Source organism: Tursiops truncatus, chromosome 6, assembly GCF_011762595.2.
Source record: "Tursiops truncatus isolate mTurTru1 chromosome 6, mTurTru1.mat.Y, whole genome shotgun sequence".
In the NCBI taxonomy this organism is placed as follows: Eukaryota; Metazoa; Chordata; class Mammalia; order Artiodactyla; family Delphinidae; genus Tursiops; species Tursiops truncatus.
Window position 1 is genome coordinate 82,542,875 of NC_047039.1, and position 24,930 is coordinate 82,567,804.

At 49.7% G+C, this 24,930-nt stretch overlaps 1 protein-coding gene across 2 annotated transcripts in view; it reads right to left on the minus strand.

Moving 5' to 3' along the window:
- Positions 1 to 24,930, minus strand: part of ANKS6 (ankyrin repeat and sterile alpha motif domain containing 6) — a 54,797-nt gene that overhangs the window by 28,353 nt on the left and 1,514 nt on the right. For both annotated transcript variants that reach the window (XM_033858337.2, XM_033858336.2), the window contains exons 2-11: positions 18,133 to 18,629; positions 13,450 to 13,494; positions 12,547 to 12,751; positions 11,438 to 11,544; positions 9,243 to 9,391; positions 7,730 to 7,928; positions 6,899 to 6,948; positions 3,577 to 3,780; positions 2,349 to 2,502; positions 103 to 272 (exon numbers count right to left, since the gene is read on the minus strand). In XM_033858337.2, the coding sequence (XP_033714228.1) occupies positions 103 to 272; positions 2,349 to 2,502; positions 3,577 to 3,780; positions 6,899 to 6,948; positions 7,730 to 7,928; positions 9,243 to 9,391; positions 11,438 to 11,544; positions 12,547 to 12,751; positions 13,450 to 13,494; positions 18,133 to 18,629 (1,780 nt within the window). The remainder of the gene's footprint in view (positions 1 to 102; positions 273 to 2,348; positions 2,503 to 3,576; positions 3,781 to 6,898; positions 6,949 to 7,729; positions 7,929 to 9,242; positions 9,392 to 11,437; positions 11,545 to 12,546; positions 12,752 to 13,449; positions 13,495 to 18,132; positions 18,630 to 24,930) is intronic.

Sequence of the window (24,930 nt, forward strand, 5' to 3'; positions counted from 1 at the left end):
TCCTATCCCACGACGGTGGCACCGCCTGTGCTCCCCAGGCGTGGACCATGCTAGAACAGGACCTGTGAGCGTCAGAGGAGCAGACGGAAACAGAACAAGCACCTTGCCACCAGGAACACTGCCGCCTGCAGAGGAGACCAGGAGCTCAGACGGGCTGGAGCCAGGCGCTGGCCCAACAGGACTTGACCGATGGCTGGGCTTCTGCTCAGATAATCCGGCTGCTTTTTTCCTCTGGGCAGCGATCTGGGACAGAACACTGTCTATGCTTCCACCTGAGGAAACAGGAATAGGAATGACTGCCTGGGTCCAGAGCACTGCAGTGCGGGCGGTGGACATCAGGTGCCGACCTGGCTGAGCCAGAACCCCGTTTCCCAGACCCCCGCCCCTGGCTCTGGGTCAGGGCTAACCACAGGAGGACTGTGCATGACAACTGGCAGGTGGACGGCCATCAAGGCTCCAGTTTGTCCTCACTTTCCCCCGAGCCACGGCCAGTTCAGTCAGCCGCCAGCGGGCACAGACAGCACGCCCTGCCCTGGGTTCCCCCAGCAGCCCCGCTGCAGCGCCTGCCAGCAGCTCCACATGCTGCCACGCCAGGGCTCCTCTGCCATCATCCAGCCTCCGCTTCTGGATCTCTACGCCCCCAGCTACTCCCACAGTTGAGTCAATAACTTTCTGACTCCATAATACTCAAGGGGTTAGCTTCCCTGACTGAATCCTGACTGCCAAGTTCCCTCTCCCTGTTTCCCCAAACCTACCAGCAACCTTGAATTATTAGGAAGGAAAAGGGGAAAGTGATAATATCCAGAGCGCGGGAGGGCACTGGAGGGAGAACACTGATATCTGACATTTATAAAGCACTTACTAGGTCTGGAGGGCAAAGTGTAAAGATTCAAAGACAGGCACACCCACTGCCCCCGCCACCCTGATTCAAAGGCACTTACATTAAGCAAATCGCTAAGCAAGCAGGCAAGCGCAGAGCTATGGAGCCATTACTTAGAGTGGGATCTCCAAGAGCAAAAATCGAGAACAGCCTGAATGGTTGAACACCATTCAACAAGAGGGAACTGGTGAATTAAAACTGACACCTCATATGAGTGGAAGGCTGTCTGGTTATTTAAAAGATGCTGTAGCTACACGTGTACTGGCATAAAGAGGTGTTTACAACATGGTAATGGGTACAAAGAGGAAAAAGGCTACAGAGCAGACTACACTGGGAAGTCAGCCTGCTTGCGTGCAGGTCCTGGCTCTGCTACTTCGCAGCTGTGTGGTCCTGGGCGAGTTATTTAACTCCCCTGAGCCCCAGTTCCCTCCTCTGTAAAGTGGACAGGACACCTCACAGGTTGTTGGAGGACTGAAGGAGATAATCTATTTAAAGGGCACTGTGCCTGGCACACACTAAGTGCTTAATAAATTATTTTATGCTTTCAAAAATATGCATTAAAGTACTTTGCGAAGATATACACCAAAATGTTAACAATGATCCCTAGTGGGTGAGATTATACTTTTCTTTTCTTTATCTGGTTTTCAAGCTTTTCCATAAGAAGCATGCATTCCTTATGTAATGGCATAAAGCAGGGTGCCTTCCTGCAAAGCTGGCTTTGGTTAATCCTGGATCCCCTCGGGGAGGACCAGAAAATATCCTGTAACCAGCCTCATTACCTATTCCCATACTCTGGTGTTTTGTTTGGTTTTTTATAGTATTTACTATCATCAGATTTTTAAAAAATTATCTGTTTATACCAGAATACAACTTCTTACAGAACTGACTTTGAAATTTTTATTGCTAAATGCTCTATCGCCTAGACATTGCCTTGCATCTAATAAGTGGTCAACAATATTTGCTGAAAGAATATGGTAAACAAATGTAATGATGTGAAAAAAATTAAAATTAAAGAAAAAGAAAGTATGCCAATAAGCCCCAAATAACTGTGGGGCAATTTGCTTTGAGTCTTAATTGTCTCTGGGCAAATCTGCTGTGTGTCTCTGGGCAAATCTGTCACCCACTCTGAGCTTCCGTTTCCTCATCTGTTCATTGAAGGGTCAGGATGAGAAGATATCTAAGGTTTAATCTTCAAGGATTTTAAATACCGCAAAAACACCATGTATTTCTCTTAGTTTCTTGTAAAATTTTCCAAGAAAATAAAGCATTATAGACTATTTCTTCCCCTCCCCTGCCCTAAGAAAATGCATAGAAGAAACTATGAATTGTGAATTCACTGAAAAATCCTTTAGGCACATCAACGAGAAAGACAGGTTGTATGCAGTGGTCTCTAGGACTGTCCCCAGTTCACACCCTCAACCCCAAGGGATCTTCCCACCTCCACGGAGTGGCCTGCCTGGGTACCCACCTGAGCGGTTGTGTAGCTCCCCACCGTGCCTGCTCATGCCTCCTACCCCACTGGAGCCACCAGAAGAATGAGGTGAGTGGTTGAAGTTTCCAGAATTGGCAGGAGAGGCTGGGCTTCTGGAGAGAGATGGAAATTTAACTGGCCTGACGGGAGTCTGCAAGAACAAGGTGGATATCACAGTTAGGGTTTGCTGTTCATTCCTTCCGATGCACAGACCACAGTGGTGAAGGACCTGGAGTTCAGCTGGCCCATCCCAGCCGGTGCTTGCATCCACTGGCATGTCCTTGCCCACCGGTGCTCATCCTGCTAGGAGTCCCCCAAGGGATGGCAGTTCACATCTATCTGCTGACAACTTGACTGACCATTAACTCAGGCTGAGCACCTGTGACATCGTTTCCTACAGGTCACCCACCTGCTCCCATGTGGTGGACTAATGTAAACCCGCTCTGTCCATTTTTGAGTACCTCCAGCCACCAGGCCCTTGGTCTCCAACTAGTGATTTGGTATTACGACAGTCCAGGGAGGCAGCAGCAAGCAATGGGGGTCAGACAGAGACGGGGGCCCTGAGGTTCTCCAATCAGTCGACACAAAGCGGCAGGGTCAGGTCCTAAATCCCTGTCCTCGGTTTGCCCATTTACTGTACCTACATTATTTACAGTCTACACATATGGAGATCAGCTCCCACAACGGGATGGACTACCTCAGTATATCACAGAGACACACTGAGGGCCACCAAGTCAGAAACCACTGCGGTCAAAAGGAGACAAGTCACACTTTCTGGTTGCAAGAAAACACTAGTAGCACACATAGTTGCCTCCCAGCATTGAGCTTTGTCCTGGACCTGCGCAATGTAGTATGGAACTAAATTAGAGGCCAAGAACCTGATTTCTGGTCCCAGCATCCCCGCCCCAACTTGGCTGGGTGACCTTCAGCAACTGACTTCCCTTCTCTGGGCTGTTTCCTCATCTACTAAAGGGAAGGGTGGATTAGATCAGGTCTTCAACCTGTGTTCCAGGGAGAGGGACTCCCATTTTCACTCCATTCACTCTAACATTTTAATCTGCTTACATATTAAGTTCTTTGGTAGGGTTTCATTAGACAAAAGAATATCACTCATTTAAAAGAAAATAAAAAGCTTCAGCCCCCCTGGATTAGTGGGTCTCAGGTCCCTTCTGCCTGCAATGTCAGTGAGTGGTGACATGTAAAGCATGTCAGCTGGACAACTTACGGTGTCTGTGCTCCCGCCGCCCACAGGTTGCCCCCTGCTGGCTCTTTGGGGCCGCACAGTCTTCATGGGGTCTGCCTTCCCGTTGTGACATGTCCGGGACCGATCCGAGCTCCACAGCTCAAAGCTGGAAGGGGGTAAGAAAGGGGGGATGACTGCCTTCAGCTTGTCGCTTGGGAGTCTGGTGAAGGGGGCTCCATTCCGAAGCTGAAAAAGACAGGCTGTGGGTTAGGCAAGCACCAAGAGGGCTCCCGGCTCTGCGAGGAAGGCTCCAGGTTTCCCCTGCTTCTCAGAGAACGGCAGCACTACCTACCCCTCCACCCAAGCCAGAAACCCACATGATGTCCTCAGCTCTCTTCCCAGCAACCAAGCGATTCCCATAGCTGCTCTGCTCCAACTCCCAGGTTCATCTGTCCACAGCAGAAACACACAACAGGGGCGGGGAGTATGGAGAGTCGTGGGGTAGCCAAGAGGTGACACGTGTGCTGTGATGGGGCAGCACAGGGGAGGGGCCACCTCTCCCTGCAGGTAGAGAGGGCATCTTGTGGGTTGGGGGGCACTTGATCTGAGCCCAAAGGACAACAGAGAGGTTTGGGGAAAGGGCACTGCAGACCGAGGGAAGAGAATGTGGAAAGGCCTGGAGGCAAGAGGAGCAAGACCAGTGCACAGAATTGCAAGGACACTGGTGTGACCAGAGCTGAGGGTTTCGGGAGGAGGGAATGAGGGTACTGGAAGGCCCAGGCTGGCTATCTGTGAACCCAGCCAACCCTCCCATCCCCCATCCCACCACTTCCTTCCTACTCCAGCCACACCTCCCACTGCTGACATTTTTAACTGCAATTTAAGTTTTGAAAATGTGATTTGGGGTCAGTATAAAATCCACACAATGATGACTGGCGGATTGTCAAGGAAAAGCTTTCACACAGTCCAAGCTAACTTTAATTAAGAAAAGACAGTGAACTTGGTGCCAGATGGTGCTTTGCAGGGAAGGGCATACCACAGCTAAACCTGCCTCGGGAGCCAGGCAGGTGGGCATCTCCGCAAGGATGGCTGCAAACGCCCACTCAGCAGAGCACCGTGGCCATCCTCCATCTGCCACGGGGCAGGCAGGCACACTCGTGCCCTCTAGAGGGCATGAGGAGGTGGGACAGGAGAGCAACAAGATGGGAGGGTGGGCATCCTGGGTTCCCACCCTGGCTCTATCCTGCTTTTCTGAGAGTCCGTGAATAAGGGGTGTCCCCTCTGGACCTCGACAACCTCATCTGCCTAAGGGTATTCATCAGAGCTGTTAGAACAATGAAAAACTAGGAACCCCAAGGTCCAGGTCAGTCTTAGATAAAGAGATGAGGGCACAGTCCCATGATGGAATGTTCATCCTGCAGCCATTGGGTGTGATGGGACCAAAGAGTGTTCCTGACACAGAAAAGATGGTCATGACAAACTGTTAATACACCAGGTTCAGCACAATATGGGGAGGATAACAGTGCCTGACCTGGCATGGTTGTTGGGGATATTAAGTGAGTGAATATATGTAAAGTGCTGCAAATACTTAATAAGCATTTGGCTGGTACACTTAGTGCTGTGTTAAGTATTTGTTTATTATATATAACACGATATCATAGTCACAGATGTGAAAAAATGATTAGGGAAAATACTCAAAAGATATATGCCACAAAATGTCAATCATGATTATATCTGGATGTATGATCAAGGGCAATTTTATTTTTCTTTATACTTTACTGCATCTTCCAAAATTTCAGTAACAGCATTTGTCTTCATACTGAAAGTAATTCTTGCTATTTAATAACATTATCAAATGTTGGGTGGTACAAGTCCCACAGTCAGTGTGCAGACACCAATTTATGCCTATTACACAGCAGGGCAGAGCGGGCAGATCCTGGTCAGGGCTCCGCAGGTCCTGGGGCAGCTTAGTCTTTTGGAGGCTCCTCTGCTCCCTTCTTCTCTCCAATACTGCCCTCTCCTGGCCAGCCTCCAGATTAAGGCCTCAGAGCTAAAGGGACTTGAGCCCAACTCCAACCAGGAGACTCTCACTTCAGAGAAGAGAAATGAAGCCCACAGAAGTGAGGTAACATGTCCAACGTCACACAGTAGATAAATGAGAGCTCATTCTGGGCCAGCCACTATGCTAAGAACTTCCTGGGGATGATCTCATTGAAAAACCACAACCATGAGAGATCATCCCCTAAGTTAGAGAAGGCTAGCTATCACCTAATGTCCATCCTCGATATCTTCCTCAGCAGACACACCTGATACTTAGATGGGCACACGACCACTCGGAACAAAGACTTCATTTCCCAGCCTCCTGTGCAGTGTGAATGGGCCATGTGACTAAATTCTGGCCCATTTATGTAAGCAAAAGTGATGTGTGAGTTTCCAGGAAACTTCTTTAATTTTTTGCAGTACGTGGGCCTCTCACTGTCGTGGCCCCCCCCCCCCCCCGTTGCGGAGCACAGGCTCCGGACGCGCAGGCTCAGCGGCCATGACTCACGGGCCCAGCCGCTCTGCGGCACGCGGGATCCTCCCGGATCGGGTCACAAACCCATGTCCCCTGCATCGGCAGGCGGACCCTCAACCACTGCGCCACCAGGGAAGCCCAGGAAACTTCTTTAAAGACACCTGGCATGTGCCTATGGTCACCTCTTCTTCCCTCAACTTTCCTGTCAGCTGGAGTGAGGTAGTAATGGAGAGAGCTCTGGCAGGCATCTTGGACCAAAAGGTGACCTTGGTAGTAGTAGCCATGGCTGGTAGACCAACAGGTAAAAGGAACCTAGGTCCCAAACTCTATGGAACAATAAACTAGTCTTGAACTTCACTTACTTGACAGAAATGTGATGCTGTCATATATTTATGCCAGTTATTTGGGGATTTTCTGTTACTCATAGCTGAACCTAATCCTGATACATCTCTAATTTATAGATGAGGAAACTGAGGCCTCTCTCAGGCTGGAAACATACCCTCCTCTTTGACTTCTCTCTCCTTGGCTTTCCGTAACCAAAAGGGTGAGTTCAATGTCACCCATCAATTCCTATGCCTACAAGGCCCCTGTCCTCAGTACTGCCTCCTTCAGAACATGATTGGGGATTACCTCCGGCTGCTAAGCACAAGCACAGCCTTACCTGCAATTCAGGGCTGGCATCTGTCCTGATTTCTCGGTGCCAGAGATATACCCACTGTTACACATTTTGATATCGACCCCATCTGTAACCACCACAGAGAAAGACAAACGCCTACATCCCTTCTTAGAAATCAATCCCCTAACGATTGGTAGAGACCTGAAATGCTTTTAGAAAAGCCCCACACTCACCATGGTTGTCAATAACACATCTTCCTTTTCTCCTCTTGTGCTCCCAGGACCTGAGAAACAAATAGAAGTTTCCTGAAATGACCCCACCCCCACCCCACAAAGAGTTCATGGCATGACAAGTGACCAGGTCAGCCTTCATCCTGGAAAACCAACTCTCCTGAGTGATTAAATACTTAATAATAATTGGTATTCTATATCTGAATAGAAGGAAAGCACTTAAAAGGTATCTTAGAGTGTGTTTTCAGCTTTTCCGTAAACCACTGTCATGCTGGGTCAGACAGTGGTACCTCCAGCTCAATAGTCTGTCTCAAACAGTGGTGCCAAAGGATCTAGTCTGGGTGTGGGAAGTCTGACTGTTAGAAGGGATCTGATCTAATTGACGTCCCAATCAGTGTGGGAATCTCCCTCAGTGCCCTGGCAAAGTCATCCAATCTGTTGAATACCTCCAGTGGTGGGGAGCTCACTACCCCCAGCCCAACCCTAGTAATTCACTCTATTCCAAAACACTGTCAGTGCAAGACCAATCACATTCGGCAGGTGGGAAAATCGCTGATCGAAGGCAAGAGAGAGGCAGTGACTGGCCAGTGGTCTCAACAGGGCATGTGGGACAGGAGCCTGGGACTCGTGCCACCAGCTTCCCCATTCTACCACACTGACAGCAATTATGTCCCTTCTTTGCCAGACCAGCCACTCTGCCCCAGTGTCACATTCCAACAGCATCTCACCTCTGGCATCAGCCTAGGAGGTGGGACAAAGGGAAGAGGGTGAGGGCAAAAAGATTCAGGGTTTGACCATTCTGGAAATTCTACCACACATGCAACTTCTTCTTACCATTGTCTTTGGTCGTGGGGGTCACGTCGGGGAGCCCAGAGCGGCTCGTCTTGTCTGGGGGGGGCGCCCTCATTGTGGAGTCCAGTGCTGGCTCTGGCTCATCGCAGAAAGGCAATGGCTGGTTGCTGGACAGCCCACGGGGCAGTGTCTGCATCAGTTTGAGCTTCCGGAACCGATTGGACATTCGGTTCCACCAGGACTGCCAAGGAAGTGCAGAGCAGAGGTCATGCCCCAAGAACACCTAGCCCAGGGACAGTGACCACACTCCACACGTGCTTCCCTTCCCCTCTCCTGGGCCCACTGCGGGCATTACCAATCAACCATAGCACCCTTTCCCAAAAGCCATGGTTCTCTCTAAATCCTTCCTGACCCAGCCCTTAGGGGGCCTTTCCAATAGGCTGGAGTTGGCAGTGAACCCTATTTGCTAACCCTCCTCCAATCAATCTCCTTATTGCACAGATAGAGAAACACAGACCCAGGGATATCAATTTGCTCAATGTCTTACAGTCAAACAGGGACAGACAGGTGGACACAGAGGCAATACCAAACACCTTAACATCTATTACTGCATAACCTCCTTCCCCCTATTCCAGTAACAATGTGAGAGGTGTCAGGGTGTCCACACCAACGCCCGGACCATCTGCTCCTGTAGCTGATGCCTTCCCACCTAAAGAGAGGACAGGTGCCACCCCTAGGGTGTCTACATAATCCCACGATAGCTCAGGGGTTACTGGCACAGCGCCAAAGGGAAGCTGTGAGAGCCTGGCCTACAGAGATGGCAGTGAGGCAGGAATGAAGAGATCTATGCAAACAACACTGTGAGGAAGAATCCAGGGGCCTGAGTGAGCGACGAACATGAGAAGAATGCTAAGTCTGCAGATCTGAGAAGGTGCTAGAACCCCAGCCAGGACAAGGGAAAAAATAATTTTGATTTCCAACAAGCAGAGCAGGGCTCGGAGGATAAGAAATTCAAAGAGAAACATTCAGCTTGCAGCTTAGAAATAGGCAACTGGAGCTTGGTTTTGAGGTTTCCGGAAGAAGCTGACGGGGGTCTGTGGACCACAGGGAGATCCTAGAATGGTGCAATCAGCAAATACTTTCCACACTAAAGCACAGGCCACAGACAGATGGCCTGGAAGAAGAGGTGTTCAAGGTTGGCCAGCTCAGTACTACATCATGCAAAAAAAATGTTTAAATTCCCTACATTTACAAATTGTGTCTCTGCATCAAAATCTGGGTTTCTAGCTTCTCCTGAAAAAGATGGGAACATGTGGCAACATGGACCCACATACTTGCAAAGCAGCGACTAAGGCCACTAAGTGGTTACGATCACCCCAGTTTTCCCTGGTCCCCACCGTTCCCTATTGCTCACCTCCAGCTTACTTCCTGCCCCTACTGGGCCCCCCACCCCAGCCTACACCAGCCCTGGTTAACAAGGAAGCGGCAAGCATCTCCCCGCTTCACCCATCCTGGCCTGGCTCTCTGACGCCATTTAAGACAAGAGAAGTCAAACCTTAAGTCCGCCTTTGTCATCAGGCAGCACTGGGACACTCCAGGGCTGTCGGACCTTCGAGTGGGGCGGGGGTGGTGAGTGGCTGGGCCGGCCTTTGTCTTTATTCACCTGCATGCAGACAGATGCCAGCAGTCGAACAAGTTCCGTGTCTATGGACACAAAAGGCAGCATATTACCTGCAAATATGTCTGTCGGGCCATGGGGTGGGGGCCCAAGATGACCCCCATCAGCCTGAGAACTCAGCCCCACAGCTCCAGAGCCTGTGTTACTCCAGGATCAAGGCGTCCCTGCCCCTCCACTGGCTCTTCAAAAGGTGGCAAACAGGTGAGCAGGGCTTAACCCACTTAACCAGAAATAAAAGCCAGAAGTCCTGTCCTACCAGGAAGGCAGAGGGGTGGTGGGTTTAAAAAAGTACAGGCTCGGGACTTCCGTGGTGACGCGGTAGTTAAGAATCCGCCTGCCAATGCAGGGGACACGGGTTCGAGCCCTGGTCCGGGAAGACCCCATATGTTGCGGAGCAACTAAGCCCGTGCACCACAACTACTGAAGTCCACGTGCCTAGAGCCCATGCTGCGCAACAAGAGAAGCCACCGCAATGAGAAGCCCGTGCACCGCAACGAAGACCACTTGCAACTAGAGAAAGCCCGCACACAGCAACGAAGACCCAACGCAGCCAAAAATAAATAAATAAATAAATATATTAAAAACAAATAATAAGTAAAATAAAACAGCTGTTGTTTAAAAAAAAAAAGTACAGGCTCTACAGCCAGATGACTGAGGTTTGAATTCTGCCTCTGTTCCTCCCTGGCCATGTAACTGCAGGTAGATTAAGAGGTGACATTAGTACCACCACATATGGGTATCTGGAGGATTTGAGGTAATTCCTAACATACAGTAAGTGCTTAAGAAAGGTTAAGTAGTATTAGTTATTATTAACTCAACTAGGCTATTGAAAAAACAACAAACAGGACTGAGAAGAAAATACTACCAACTATTAATATGCTTTTCTCTTGATGACTGTTTCCTTTTTTTCTCTCCAAGTGTTCAATAATAAGCATGTGTTTCTTTGAAAATTTCAGGCAAAAACTTCATTTGAAAACCCACTAGGAAAAAAAAAAAATCCATTGGGGTAGATTGTTTTATTGGGAAAGGGAGTGGGGGAGAAGGGGGGGAGCGGGAAGAGACACAGGGAAAGAGACGAGTCTGTCAGAGGAAAGCGTGTGTGGGAGGAGGCCGGGGTCCCCGGGAGACTGATCCTGAATGATGTGAACCCTAGCCACGTGAGGAGTGAGATCGCTGCACTTAGGTGGAGGGCCCTATCTCTCTAGCAGGGCTCAGGTCTTCCCAGACTCTGGGCTCCTCCCCTCTACAAGCAGCTCTGCTTCTCTCGCTACTCTCCAAGGATACAACAGGACCAGCACGTATGTGTGATATGTGGGGCCCGCAGGAGGGGAGGGTGGCGGGGGAGGTGATGCTGGCGGTAAGGAAGGGGCTGCCACCTCCACAGCTAAGGGAGGCCGCAGGAGTCCCTCCACCAGACACTGAGGAGGCAAAAGTCCTCCCCTCCACCGCCAGCTGCTTAGAATCCAGCTCAGGGCTCAGAGCCTGCGGGCCAGGAAGGCCTCCCAGCTTCTCCTGCTCTGGGCTGAAACTCGGGGGTCACAAGAGAGACAATAGGTAAGACAGACCCTGCCCCCTGAGCTGGCTAATTGGAAGCCCCAGGTCCCAGAGGAAGGCCTGTCAAAGTGGGGGAGGGTCTGAGGTGCCAGCTGGGGGCTTAGTAATGGCGACACCTCCAGCACAGGACCCTTGACCTGCAGCCTCCACCTACACAATTAAGCCACGGGGGTCACTGCTTACTCTGATTCTGCTCGTGAGAGGGGCCTGTTTCCTCCGGAGTCAATCAGTTTCTGGCTGGGAGCACAAATACCAATCTAGGATTTGTGCAGTCTGCCAAGGGCTTCCCTCCTGGAGACTCCCAGAAGGCTGGAGCCGAGAGAGGCCTCAGGGACTACCTGGTCCCAGCTCCACCCTCCTTGGGAGGAGTGAAGACTTGCCTGAGGCTGTGTGGGGAGCTCTGGGAGTCTGAGAGTGGCTTCCCCCTTGAATAAGCAAGTGCTTAATCACAGGTGATTATCTCAATTCCCAGCCAGAGAACCCGGCAGGCTTAAAACTCTTTTCCAGAAACAACCCACCAGGATCACTCAGCAGCATCACTAGGTCAAAGGCCGTGTACCCGTTTTTTGCACGAAGAGTGACATCGGCCCCTTGGTTTAGCAGATATTTGACAATCTCCTTGTTCCTGTGGAAGAAAGAAAAAGCCAGAGTGAGACCCACTGAAAGAGAAATCATGGCCTTGCTTCTGGGTAACATGAGTGGTGGCTTTAACTACAGCAGCATCTCTGCACCTGTAAAAGGGCTTGGAAAGCTGTGTCTCCCAGCCCTTGTTCCCTACACTGTGGCCAGCCATGACAGAAATCAAAGCCTGAGTGTTCCTTCCACAAACCAAAAACCAAGGGCTCTGCCCCAAAACCACTGGCCCCCAGGACCACATGCAGGCCCTGCCCCTCCAGCCCCAAATCAGGACTCCTGCAGCTGAAACATGAAGCCTCCCGCAGGCCAGGGTGTTTGATGTGGAAGTCTGAGGCCTATCAAATGAGGAAAGAAACCACTTCAAAAGGATGCAGGAGACTGCTCTGATCACCTGAAGCAGGACAAGGGTGGAGCCCCTAATTTGGAATCAGATCACTGAGCAGGTATAAGGCTGTATGCAGATCCCTGCCTCTTGGTCAAGCCCACCCCAAGGAGGAGGCATCCAGGAGGGCAGAGGGATGACTGGATGAGAAGGGATTCAGAAGCACCAGTCGACGCTGACGCCTATGCAAAACGAGGGCTAGGACAAGCCTCACCATCAGACGAGAAGCCAGTGGTACAAATGGCCGACGTTCATTCCCAACAGGGGCAACAGGGAGGCTGCTATATACACCAATGTGAAACTCCAAAAGAACTAATCTGTTTGCTCAACTGAAACTTATCTTTCAGTATAAAACCTTCCTTCTGCATGGTTTCTCATGACCACAGGTGAAATTGTGTGCCAAGCCAACAGGAAATCTGGACACAAAGGGTAGGAATGCAGGATAGACTGAGCCTGCATAGCTTTTAGTCTTTTTTGAGTGCCTCAACATCGTCATAATTGGGGGGGGGGGCTTATCTGTAGCATCTCGGTACCAGAAACCCATCAGGAACCCTCTTTCAGCCCGGGACATCTTAGCCTCCCCACCGAGGGAGTGGAGCTGGCACTGACCCGTGGTAGGTGGCCTGCATGAGGGCCGTCCAGCCATGCACGCCGTCCTGCTTGTCCACGTCAGCATGCCTCTCAACCAGTAGCTGCACCAGAGGCAGCTGCCCCATGACAGCTGCCAGCATCAGTGGGGTCGCCCCATCCCCATTAACCAGGTTCACGTGGTTGGGGTCTTCATCGGCAATCTCTTTGACCAGCTGGAAGTTTCCTGCAAACAGAAGCAGAAGCAGAAGCCCTGGTGATCCGTGGGCCTGGCACCGCAGGATCATCTACCCAGTGGTTTCATGTAACAGATGTGCTAAGCCAGCCTCTGCACTGGGCTACTGGGCATCGCAGGGGCTACAAAGATAAGTCAGAGGTAGCCCGCACTCTCAAATCCTTCCGTCTAGGAGGGATGGAGGCAAGCACACGAACGGCTTTCCCAAAAGACAGAAAATGTCACCGACATCTTAAAAGAATGGTGATGAAGGGCAATGCGCACGCAGAAGGAGAGCTCAGGTCTCCCTGAGAGGTGAGGGTAAGGGCGAGCTTCCTGGAGGTGGGGTGTCTATTTCAGGAGAGGCAATATTAGGCTAAACAGCCCTTCATTACAAAGAGAGTGGAGCGGGTAGGCGGGCAGCCAGGCATTTTAGAGGTAAGTAAAAGCCAGGACATAGCCACAGGGTTTAGCCGGAGAGGCAGAGGGGGCCTGAGAGAGCAGTCTGGAACCTGTGTGTAAAACAGCATGACTACCAGACTCCAGGGTCTGAACCTCCCTGGGTGAAACTAGAGTCAGGAAACAACAAAATGCCTGTTTCTTTCTCAAATACTCTGGGTGGCCTTGGAAAGGACTATAAATATTAATTCGGTTGGAAAAAAATAGCACTGTATTCTTAAATATCCAAAAAGATTTTCTCAAGCGCTTACCCATTTTCAATGCATGGAAAATATCAGGTCGCCTTTTCTCCTCATCTGGGTAAACAAAGATTTTACAAGTTAACCACGGAAAGGTTTGAAACAACAGAAAAGTCACAAGGGTGTAACGACCCAGCCTAGCTTTAAAAATGATCTGCTTCTCAAAAGCAGTCTAATCAGAGACCTGAGATGACTCCAGCAGACCTTCTGGAAGGGCTATTGTCAGAGTGTCTGAAAATGCTTCAGACACAGACCGTGGGAGGTCATCTGGCCCAGAAAACATGAATGAGCAGACCATTTCCCGATCCCACAACTCATAAAGCAGTCATTTTTAGGCACTCCAAACTTTGGGATGGCCTTTCTCAGATAGAATGGAAAAGTACAGTCTTGGAAAAATCTGTATTCCTATGAAGATTTTAAAAAGAAACAATGATTCTTTTAGTCTAAAAACTAAATGTACAACCATGAGGTAATTCCAGAGCAGAGGACCCCTGAGACACTGAGCAGCTAATCCCAGAGGAGGTCATGGTCGTGGCCACCAGAAGAGCCAATGCTAATATTTGCTTTCCTTCCCAAATAAGCAGCCATCTGAATGATTCTGAAAGTCACCCCTACCCCAGACTTGCAGATGCAGCGCCCAGCAGGCGACTGCCCAACTGATGTCTTCGTGCTGGGCCTTGCTGCGCCCACCCAGGGCTAGCCCCTCCCTCATCTGCTCTCTGTCATCTTCCTCGAAGCTGGAGCTAGCGGGTACCCTGCTTCTTCCCGTCAGAAAGCATCCATCCTCATGACCAGGCTCTTCGCTGGTGTGCAAATGTAGGACTTCCTTTGACTAACTCCGGGGGGGATGGAGCAGCTGCAGGAGGAAACCTGTGACTCTGGGCCAAATCCCTGGTCCAGATCAGCCCCCTCCGGCAGCTGGGAGGAAGGTGCAGCGTGGCACAAGGAGCACAGAGTCTGGAGTCAGAGTACCCGAATCTGAATGCATGTTTCCAGAGAGATCTGTCTCCTCATCATTAATATGGGGACAACACACTAACATGGGGACCATGTGGTTGTTGCAGGGGTGGATAATATAGATGGTAAAATGCTTCAGAAATTCTTAGGCTCTATTATAAAAAAAAGAGCAATTTTTGTTATCTTTCCTAGTGACCAGCATCCACCCCAGAAAAGGTACTAGTTAACTCCAGGGCTCTTACAAGGAAGTATACACAGGGCCATGGAACCAAGTGTCTAATTTTGCCTTTGAAATACTATTAAGAAATGATACTGTGTTTTGGTTTCAAAAAATATGTCTCGTTCCTTTAAGTGTTTAAGAGTCTAATTTGCTGTGGGCCAGGGCCTTCTCATGCCAAGACCCTTTGACAGAAAAGAGTGTGTCACCTGGCCCTAGTGCTGGTTGCTAAGCAACCTTCTGGTGCAAATGAATCACTGACAGTCTAGTCTTACCCCAGGAAGCTGGGGCAGCTGTGCCTGATGCCCAGTGACCCTGGGCTGGTCCTTTCCTCACTCCAGGCTCCAGTTTTTGCATCAGTATCAGAGCAACTCCAGGGACCCTTCCATAGCCCAAGGAACAACCACAGTGGGGGTGGGGAGGGTGTCACAAGGACAGTTACAGCCTCAAAGATATCCTGTCCTGCAGCTAATGCAAGGGAGAGAGCTGGGGATCTCCAAGGCCCCGATGTGGGGTGGATTTCTGGCATTTCACAAAAAAAGCTGGGACCTAATGTTATTCACTTAATAATCTGTCATTATTAGTAACACAGCCTTTGCCCTTGCTGTTGTCCTACCCGAAGGCTCTTCCCTGAGAGGCCGCATGGAACACTTCCTCAGCTCCTGCAAGTAGGCTGAACTCTCACCTCAAGGGGGCCACCCAACGGCCCTATTTCAAACGGTGGCCTGTATCGCCCCAACTCCACTGCTCCCACACCCTCCACCTCGCCCCTGTTTGTTTTCTTCCCCACCATGGTACTTCCATCTACCGTACTATGTAACTTATTTTATTTAATATGCTTATTTCCTGTTTCTTGGCTGTCTCGCCTACAGAGGCCAGCGTCCTCAAGCGCAGGGATTAGGTCTGATTTGTTTGCTGGTGCCTAGAACAGTGCCTGGTACATAGTAGGCACTCAAATACTTGCAGAGTAACGGAATGAATGAATGGTCAATAAAAATCCATTTTGGTAGCTTCCACTCACTGCTCTTTATGTGCCAGGCACTGGGGTATGTATTTTACAGGCATTATCTTACCACAGCTCATAGGACCTCACAAGGTAAGTGCATTTATTATGGCTGTTTTATGAAAGAGGACACTGGAGTCCTGGAGGGACAATGAATACAACAAGGTCGCCCAGCCACAAAGTGGGAGAGCTGAGCCTCAAACCCTGGTCTGCTCGATGGGAAGTCTGCTCGTAACCATGACCCGGTCCCATCAAATAGAATGACTACGGTAACAGGGGTGAGGCAGCCGCCAGCATCTCTCACGTGCTCCCTCTGGGCTGGGATGACCTCACTTGATTGTTACAGCAGTCCTGTGAGGCAGGGGGTACTCCCGTCACCCACTTATGGATGACGAAACAGAAGCTTAGAGAACGCAGGCAGCTGGTCCAAGGTCCCTTGGCCAGCACAGGCAAGGCTGGGTGGATCCTGGTAGAGGGTGACCTTGGGCACACCCACCACTGTGTCTGCCCCGCCGCACCTTGAGGAGATGAGGGCATCGCCTTCCCAGGGTGCCAGGGCAGTCCCTAAGGAGGCACGTGGGGAGCTAAGACCCCAGAACGCCGGCTGGGGGAAATCTGAGGAAGGAGGAGAATAAGCAGTACGAGAGGCACAGCTCAGTGGCTACAGGCAGGGTGCAACTTACAGACTGTTGACTTCTAGGGTGGAGGCCTTGAGCGAGTTGCCTGATCTCCCTCACCTGCAACATGGCTGAAGCCAATCTTCCCGGGGTGGGGGTGAGGTAAGAGTCTGCCTATTGGCAGAGCAGGGACATGAGAAGGCAGTTCCCGTCCCAATCTTGGCTACAGAGACAAATGGAACCAAAGCCTTTAAAGGAGGGCAGCAGCTTTGCGTCAAGGAAAATACCCTGTGTGAGGCTGGAGCCCTACCTTCCAACTGCAACTCTTCCCCAGGACCTAACACTGAACTGCTATTACATTCTAGCCCAAGGGCTCACACCCCAGAGGCCGGCTTATTTTCTGCTCATGACCACCTGGTAGTTGTCATTAACCCCATTTTACACAAGAGGCAAAGGAAGGCTCAGAGAGAGTTACAAGCATGCCCAGCTCCCAGCGGCCCTACAAGTGCTCCAACTGGGCGGAGTCACATCCCCGTGCTCTTCCCATGGATTCCCTCGCCTTCTGAGTGTCACTCAGCTTCTAACCGGTATGTGACCTTTGACCAGCCTCTATTCCTCTCTGGATCTGCACAAAGTAAAGAGGTCTCCTGGCTCCAGATAGGTTTTCCTAAACTTTACTTCTTTTTCCTTTCTGTTTGGCGTTCTCTTCATTTTCGCCATCCCTCTGTTGTTACGGGGTTTTTCAACATGTTTATTTCAGAGTATTTTGACCCGACAGTGTATTTCTAATAAGCATTTCCCAAATGTGCAGCATCTTTTAATTGATGGAACTTTTTTTTAATTGACCATTTGAATTTTTTTTTAATTGAAATGTAGTTGATTTACAAAGTGATTGACAGGACTACTGCGTATTCTTTGCATGGTTCAAACCTTTCAACACTTTCAAGTCTTTTTAGCCTGTCTGTCTGATGACCTTTTCTTCCAATTTTTACCTTTCAGTCCTACGTGCTCACATGCTGCAGCCCAGCCTTACAGCCCAGGTCGTCTCAGGCCTGCCACTGAAATCAGAGCATCACAGACAGAGGGTATTGAGGCTGTGTGACTCTGCATTACACAATTCTACTGCACATGATGAACTAGGGGTTTTGAAACATATGTCCTGTAGCAGATTTGCTAAGGATTGTTTAGACATCTCTTTAAGTGCCAGAAAGATGGCAAGTTTAGACATCTCTTTAAGTGCCAGAAAGATGGCAAAAAGAAAAAAGAAACAGGATACACTAATAGGTGTTGAAAAAACACAACAGAAAAGGAGGCTAAATTTTATGTGACTTAGTCTCTGGGCACTGGTCATTGGCAACTGAGGTTAGGCACACTGTTCTAGAGCAGGGGTTGCCAAAACTACCCCTGTGCCTGTTTTTAGAATGATGGTTTTCCTGGTCACAGCCCCACCCACTCCTTGACATATCACGTAGGCTGCTTTCATTCTAGCAGAACTGAGTGGTTACGACAGAGATTGTGTGGCCCACAAAGCCTAAAATACTATATTTATTATCTGGTCCTTTACAGAAGTTTGCTGACCCATTCTAGAAGGATCTCAGAACCTCCTGCACCAGAATCATCTGGTTAGGAAGGAGGGGCCTTGCTGTGCAGGTTTCCAGGCTCTTCTGAGAGCTACCAAATCACTCTCTGGAGGGAGGGTGGGCCAGGAACCTGCACGTGGCAGGCACCCCTGCCTGATTCTCCCCCACGGCACATCTTAAGTCCCACTACCCCGCAGGCTGCGATTTCCACATGCCCTTCTGTTTGGACACCCCTCGGCGTTTGCCATTTAAACACAATCTGGGGTCCTATGTGAGGCCACGGCGGGACGAGGGGGTAGTTTAGCGGTGGCGCAGCCTGACCTGTCTTGGGTCTGACAGTGGTCAGCGGGTCCAGGTAGTCTGCAAGGTCCCTGTACTTGCGGTCAAGTGCGACCTCGAAGGCGGTCTTCTCCAGCACGCTGAGGTGGTCCGGGTTGGCCCCCTTCTCCACCAGCTGCTGGGCCGTGCCAAGCCTCCCGAGGAGTGCTGACAGCATCAGCGGGCTCCAGCCCACAGTGCGGGCCGCGTGGTTGGGGTCTGCACCCCACTCCATCAGCAGACGTACCACAGCCTCATGTCCGTGCTGGATTGCGGCCATCAGGGCCGTGACGTCCAGGAGCTCGTCCCTGCCGTCCCCCGCCTGCTCGCCTGAGGGTTTGTGATGGTCCACAAAGGCACCGGCTTCCAGGAGCAGCTTCACCACGCCCAGGTGGCCACCCCGAGAGGCCACGGTGAGCACACTGGCCCCCAGCCGGTTCTGGGCATTGACATCAGCCCCGTGATCCAAAAGGAGGTGTGCCACGCTCACATGTCCAAATCTGCCAGGAAGATGGACAATTAGTGACACTCAACATGGGGCAGTGATGAGGAGACAGCTCATGTAATCATTTAGTTATTAACTATTGAATCATTAACTATTGAAGTTGTAATAGCTGCTTATAATCAAAGGCCTTCTTCTGCTGCCAGGCACTGTGCTGGCCCTGCATACACACCATCACAAAGGCAAGCCACTGCCCTGTCTAGTTTCCAATCCAGCTCTGCCACCCACTAGCTGCATTACCTGGAGAAAGAATTTTAGCTTCTTCGTGCCTTCATTTCCTCATCTCTAAAATGGGGATATGATTATATCTACTTCAAGGGCTGTGGAGGATTAAATGAGTTAATATATATAAATATAAAACATACATAAAGCACCTAGAACAGTGCTTGGCCAAAGGAAGCACCACATAAATGTTAGCTATTACAATTGTAATCATTTAAACATTTTACACCACACAACAGGCCAAGGTCACCCAGCTGGTGAGAGGTGGCCACAGGGTCAGAGCCCAGGTCTGTCTGAATCCTGCTGCCCTCCCGCTTTCCCCTACACCACGCTGCTTCCCACATCGCAGAGAGTTCGTGTGATTCTGCTTCAGAGCTGGGTAAGCTCCCTCTCTGTGTTCTCATTCCCCACAGGCAGGGCCCATGTCTGACTCACGTCTACCCTTCCCAGCCCCAAACACACATGCACAGAAGGTCCTTCGAGATGAGACAGAGGACCCCATGCCAAGAAGTGTGGCGTAGCTGTGGTCAGCAGAGGCGGGCGGGGGCACCTCTTGCCAGAGGCCTGCTGCCACCTTCTGGCTGGAATGTCCCCTGCTGGCGGCTGAGAATCCGATCTGGGCCAGACCCTCTCCAGGGAAGCTTGAGCGACTGCCTGGCTGGGACGCTGGGGAGACAGACACGCACCCACCAACTCTAATACCAGGAAGAGGAAAACAGATGCCTTTTCCCAGCAAAATTTCTTCCTTCGTCTGCCGCCAGAGGGCAGAAGAGTTCTGTTTTGCAGCGCTTGGGGTTGGCGCAATCTTTCTGGGCTCAGAGCTGGAAGGAGCCTTGGACTAAAAGGAAAGAACAACAAGAAGAAAGGGGCCGGCGGCGCCAGGTTTTACAAGACCGTAATGCCGGCATGAGGTCTGCATCTGCGAGGCAGCTTTTACAATGAATCTCTTGTGGCGTTCCCCTCCTTTACGGAAGCGGTTTTGTGCTTCTTCTAAACCCAGGGCCTCCCTCCTCCCTGTGGAGGCAGAGCCAAGGTTGAACTCTGTTTTGAACTTACAAATACCTTCTGGGATGTGAACCTGAACAGCACCGGGTCACTCAGCCTGCGGAGCTCGGAGGGAGAGCTTGGTGAACTGGCTTCCCCAGCTGCAGGGGAACTGGGCCTGTCTGGCCTCTTCTCCAAGAGTGGACCGAATCTGGCAAAAACGTGGAGAGCTGCAACCCCAGCCTGTCTCCCTGCCCATTCTCCGTAATGATATTCCGCAAACCTAAATCTCATGGCCACTCCCCCACTTCCCGAAAAGGCCTGCCAACTTTGTCAACCTTACTTCCTCCCAACTCCCACACTGTACTGCCACGCTCACCTGCACTCAGCAGTTATACTCCTCCCATGCCTCTGCCATCCTGCCTTTCTGACCAGAGTACCCTCCTGTCCTTGTCTACGGGTCTAAGCACACCCGTTATCCTGCTGCAGGATTCAGCTCAGATCTCACCTCCTCTGAGCAGCTTCCAGATCATCTCCCCACATCAGTTCAGGTGTCCCTCACTTGAACACACACAATCCCCTGTCCTCACCCCTCCTGATGTACCTGGGCCCTCCTTCTATAATTGTGTCTTCCTGTTAGACTGTGCACTCTCCAAGGACAAGACCCACAGTGGAGCTCAGTAAATTTTGTCGAATGAGTGAGTGAATGAACAGTTGGCATAACCACGCAGAGGCTGGTCCCCAGACAGGCAACAGAAATGGCCAAAGAACTGGTGTATCCTCCGTTGGAGTAGATAACTTTAAAAGATTACCCTATTTAGGGACTTCCCTGGTGGTCCAGTGGTAAAGAATCCGCCTTCCAAGGCAGGGGACGCAAGTTCGATCCCTGGTCAGGGAACTAAGGTCCCACATGCCGTGGGGCAACTAAGCTCGCGCCCCACAACTACTGAGCTCTTGCGCCTCAACGAGAGAGCCCATGTGCCGTAAACTACAGAGCCCATGCGCTCTGGACCCCGCACGCCACAACTAGTGAGAGAAAACTCGCACGCCACAACTAGAGAGAAGCCCACACGCCGCAAACAAAGACCCCGCATGCCACAACTAACACCCAACGCAGCCAAAAATATTTTAAAAATTTAAAAAAGATTTCTCTATTTAGTTATCAAGCATGAGATAAAATCTAGCATAATCCCTGACAGCAGATAACAGATAAAAATCCTGTTTTTATCTATTGGATCTTAGTAAGCCCTGAGATAAACTGATAATGCCTATTTCACAGATGAGGAAACTGAAGATTACAATGGAAAGCAATAATCCAGAATCTCTCAATTTGGAAGCCATGGAGTCAAAACTTGAACCTAGACCCTAAAATCCCAAAGCCCACTTTTTCTGGTAAAACAAACTCACAAAGGAGGAAAAGCACTTAATTTGAGCAGAAATGCTGACACTTGGAATGCTTTCTGAACTCGTGAGTAGCCCAAGAGGTCATTCAATTAGGCTGAAAATATAAAAGGATTCAATGAAGGCTGAGATAATTTTGTGGACGCTAAGCTTCTAATAGGTAATTACTGAAGATAGGGAAGCTCAGGGCTTTCTGAGCAGCTGCTATGATTACCAATTAATTTCAGCAATTAACACCTGTATTGAAAGACCTGGCACACACTCCCACTCTCAAAGCACTGGGCTGAGAGGCCAGCTCTGCCACGCTGGCAGGCGGAAAAGTGAAGGGCAGAAGAAGGAAAGTAAGGAAGCCAAGGGTGAAATTAGAGCCAGAGTAAACACCATATAAGCTGTCCCTTTAGTGTTTAGCAAATTTGGCAAGTGGCTTCCTTGTGGCCAACACCAAGAGGAAAATGGTGAGTTACAGGATTCATGGCTGAGAGCAGAGGCTGGGAGCATAGGCTCTGGAGCACCTGCCTAGGTGTGAATCTGACTCTGTCTCTTACTAGCTGTGTGGCCTTGGGCAAGTAACCTAACTTCTCTGAGCCTCAATTCTTTATCTGTAAAATGGGGAAGGCAACAGTACCTACTTCCTCAGATTCTGTGTGGCCTGAATGAGTTAATTCATTTGAAGTACTTAGCACAGTGCTTGACACAAACTAAGTGCTCAACAAAGGTTATCATTTTAAGAATAGGAAAAAAAACATGAATGAAACCATCTCTGATGCTAAAACACTCACAAGAGACCAAAGTGCAGTCCAGGCACAGGGCCTCTGATGGTCCTGATCCAATGACGAGCTTTGGAACACAGAGAGCTGGGAAGATAAATAGATGCTCACTTCATTGAAAGTGGTGGCTGCCAGGAGCACCATCTCTGAGGCCTATCTACTTTCAAGGAGAAAGAGCACAGGACTGGAACGTGTCGGCACACAGCCATGTGCTTGGCCGTCCTGACTCAAGGGTCAGACAAACTGTGTATCCTTTAGGAAGTCTCCCTACATATTATTCCTCAACACTGAGCTCTTGATGCAGGTTAGGCAAGCGAATGTTTGAGCACAAGCCAGCACAGACAGTCCAGATGGTCAGTATCACAAACTGAAGTACAATAAATTTTAAAGTACCCAGGCCCTGTCTAGGCTCAGCTAAAGGTTGAGTCAATTCTCATCATCTCATAGGACTATCCCATTCTACCATAGTAAATTAGAGAGTATGTCATAGCTAACGCTTCCAAAATAGCACCTGTAAGATAAATGGAGGAAAAAAGAGGAACATAATTAGTCCAGAGCCTTTCGATTTGCAAGTGATAAAGTCAGGACACTTGGACCACAAATTCCAGCTCTTTTTACAATACCAACTTGTAGAGAAGAAGGAAAATCCTCTAAAAATGTTAAATTATTAGTTAGCAGAGTTCAGCTTAATTCTTCTGAGTCTCCTGTCCCATCAAGGTTAAATTTCATTAGATGAAATTAATCAGATGACTTCGACCATCCTGCAGAACTTGGTTAGCAGCAAAAAACTGGTGATTAGGGTCTTTGAGACACCCTGCAGCAAACCAGGTGCTGCAGACATAAATCTCACTCAGCAAGGCCCCCGGGGCTCACTAAGGGTTCCTCAGTTCCAGGTGGGAGTTCAGAGATTAGGTGCGCGTCAGTGGCTCCCAAACCTACCATGTGGGAGAATCGTCGCCGGGGAGCCTCGTGTCACACAGAGTCCCTGTCCCTCCCCTGGGTCTTCTGAATCACAATCCCAGAAAGGGAACTCAGGGATCTGATTTGGAAAAGCGTCCCAATGATTCTGATGTACGGCCAGGTTTGGGTGTCACTGACAAAGGTGACCAGCTATAACGTGGGAGTGGTGGGCACTACTGCAGAGGCCTGCCCAGGGCTGAGAGACCAGAGAACAGGGGGGATATCATGGCAGGCTTCCCAGAAGAAGCTAAGCTGGGAGGAAGTGGGGGCTTCACTCACTGAGGGGAGAAGGGGAAGAAGAGGTTTCCAGTACATGGTTGTGGTGAGGACTCTGCGGCTGGACTCCCCAAATCTGCTGACTAGCTGAATGCTCATGAGCAGATTTTGTAATGTCAAATTCTCATTCATAAAGTGGAGACGCAATTCTTGGCACACAGTAAATGCTCAATAAACGTTAACTTAAAAAAACAAAGAACATGCAGGGAGACACAAGAGAAGGCCTGGATGATGTCATCTTGGCCTGAATTTAGGAAGCCAGGGGGAAAGAAGAAGAGAGGATTTGGGAAGAGGTCCGAATGTGAGAGCCTCAAATGCCATGCTAAGGGCTCTGACTAGGGGAGCTATCACAGGAGAGGCATAACCAAACATTCATTTCAGAAAGATCTGGAAGCTCTGCAGAGGATGGATTACAGAAGGCACACCTGAAAGAGGAGACAGCAGTGGGAGGCCACTTATAAATGTGCGGCCTGGACTAACGCAGAGGGGAAGGAGAGATGCTAAGGCCTAGACGGGTACTTGGTTGAGGACCTACCTGGAGTTTTAAAGCCTGGAAGAGTGGATGGGGCCACTAAGAGAGACAGGGAACCTCAGAAGTAAGGCCCATAGCCCAAAAGGTTTTATGGGCACCCCAGACTGCTCCGGGCAACAAATCAAGTGTCTTAAGACAAGGAGTCCCAACACACTGATAGGTGCATAAAACACTGCACTACCCATGTGAATGGGCAGCCCAAGTGTTACAACTGGGATGCGTTACCTAGGTGTGTTTACAGACTGAAATAAATACCCAAGGGCTAAGGAATGGTTAAGCAAACCACAAATGGTTAAGTAGTGCCCATGGATGGAATATCACACAGCAGTGGAAAACGATATATTTAACGACGGAAATAATGCAGAGTAAAAATTTTCCAGAAATACAAATTAAACTAGAACAACCATGTAACACTTGGAAATGAACTCAGAAATGAAATATAATCGGGTCACAATGAGAAGATTATGGGTAAGAATGTTGTGATTTCAACGCCTTTTAGAAAAACAAATGGCTCATACATATGGAAAGATGTTTCATTTCACTCAGTTTAACAAATGCAAGTCACGGCCACGCTGAGATATTTTTCACTCATCAGACACAAAAATTCAAAAGTTTGATAATATACTCTGTTGGAGAGGCTGCAGGGAAAAAAAGGCACTCACATACACTGCTGCCAGGAGGGTAAACTGGTTAATACTACTGTGGTCAACAGAATAATGGGCTCCCTAAAGATGTCCACATCCTAATCCCCAGAACCTGTAAATATGTTAGGTTTCGTGGCAAAGGGGAAATTAAGGTTGCAGATAGATTAAGGTTGCTAATCAGCTGACCTTGAGATAGGGGAGATTATCCAGGTGGGCTCAGTGGAATCACAAGGGTCCTTTAAATGTGGAAGAGGGAGGCAAAGGAGGCAGAAGATGTGATGACGAAGCAGGGCTTGGAGTGATGTGATTGCTGCTGGCTTTGTAGTAAGTTGTTACAGCAGCCACAGGAAACTAATGAACCTGTATGGAGAGCAATTTGGCAATATCCATCAAAATTACAAATGACTTCTGTTCCCTCCTTGGGGAATTTCTCCAAGAAACTGGGTGGGACCTAAGTAGTTGGCTGACAGGAGTGAGAGACTTCACTGTATATCAGAGTTTCTTTATACCAGT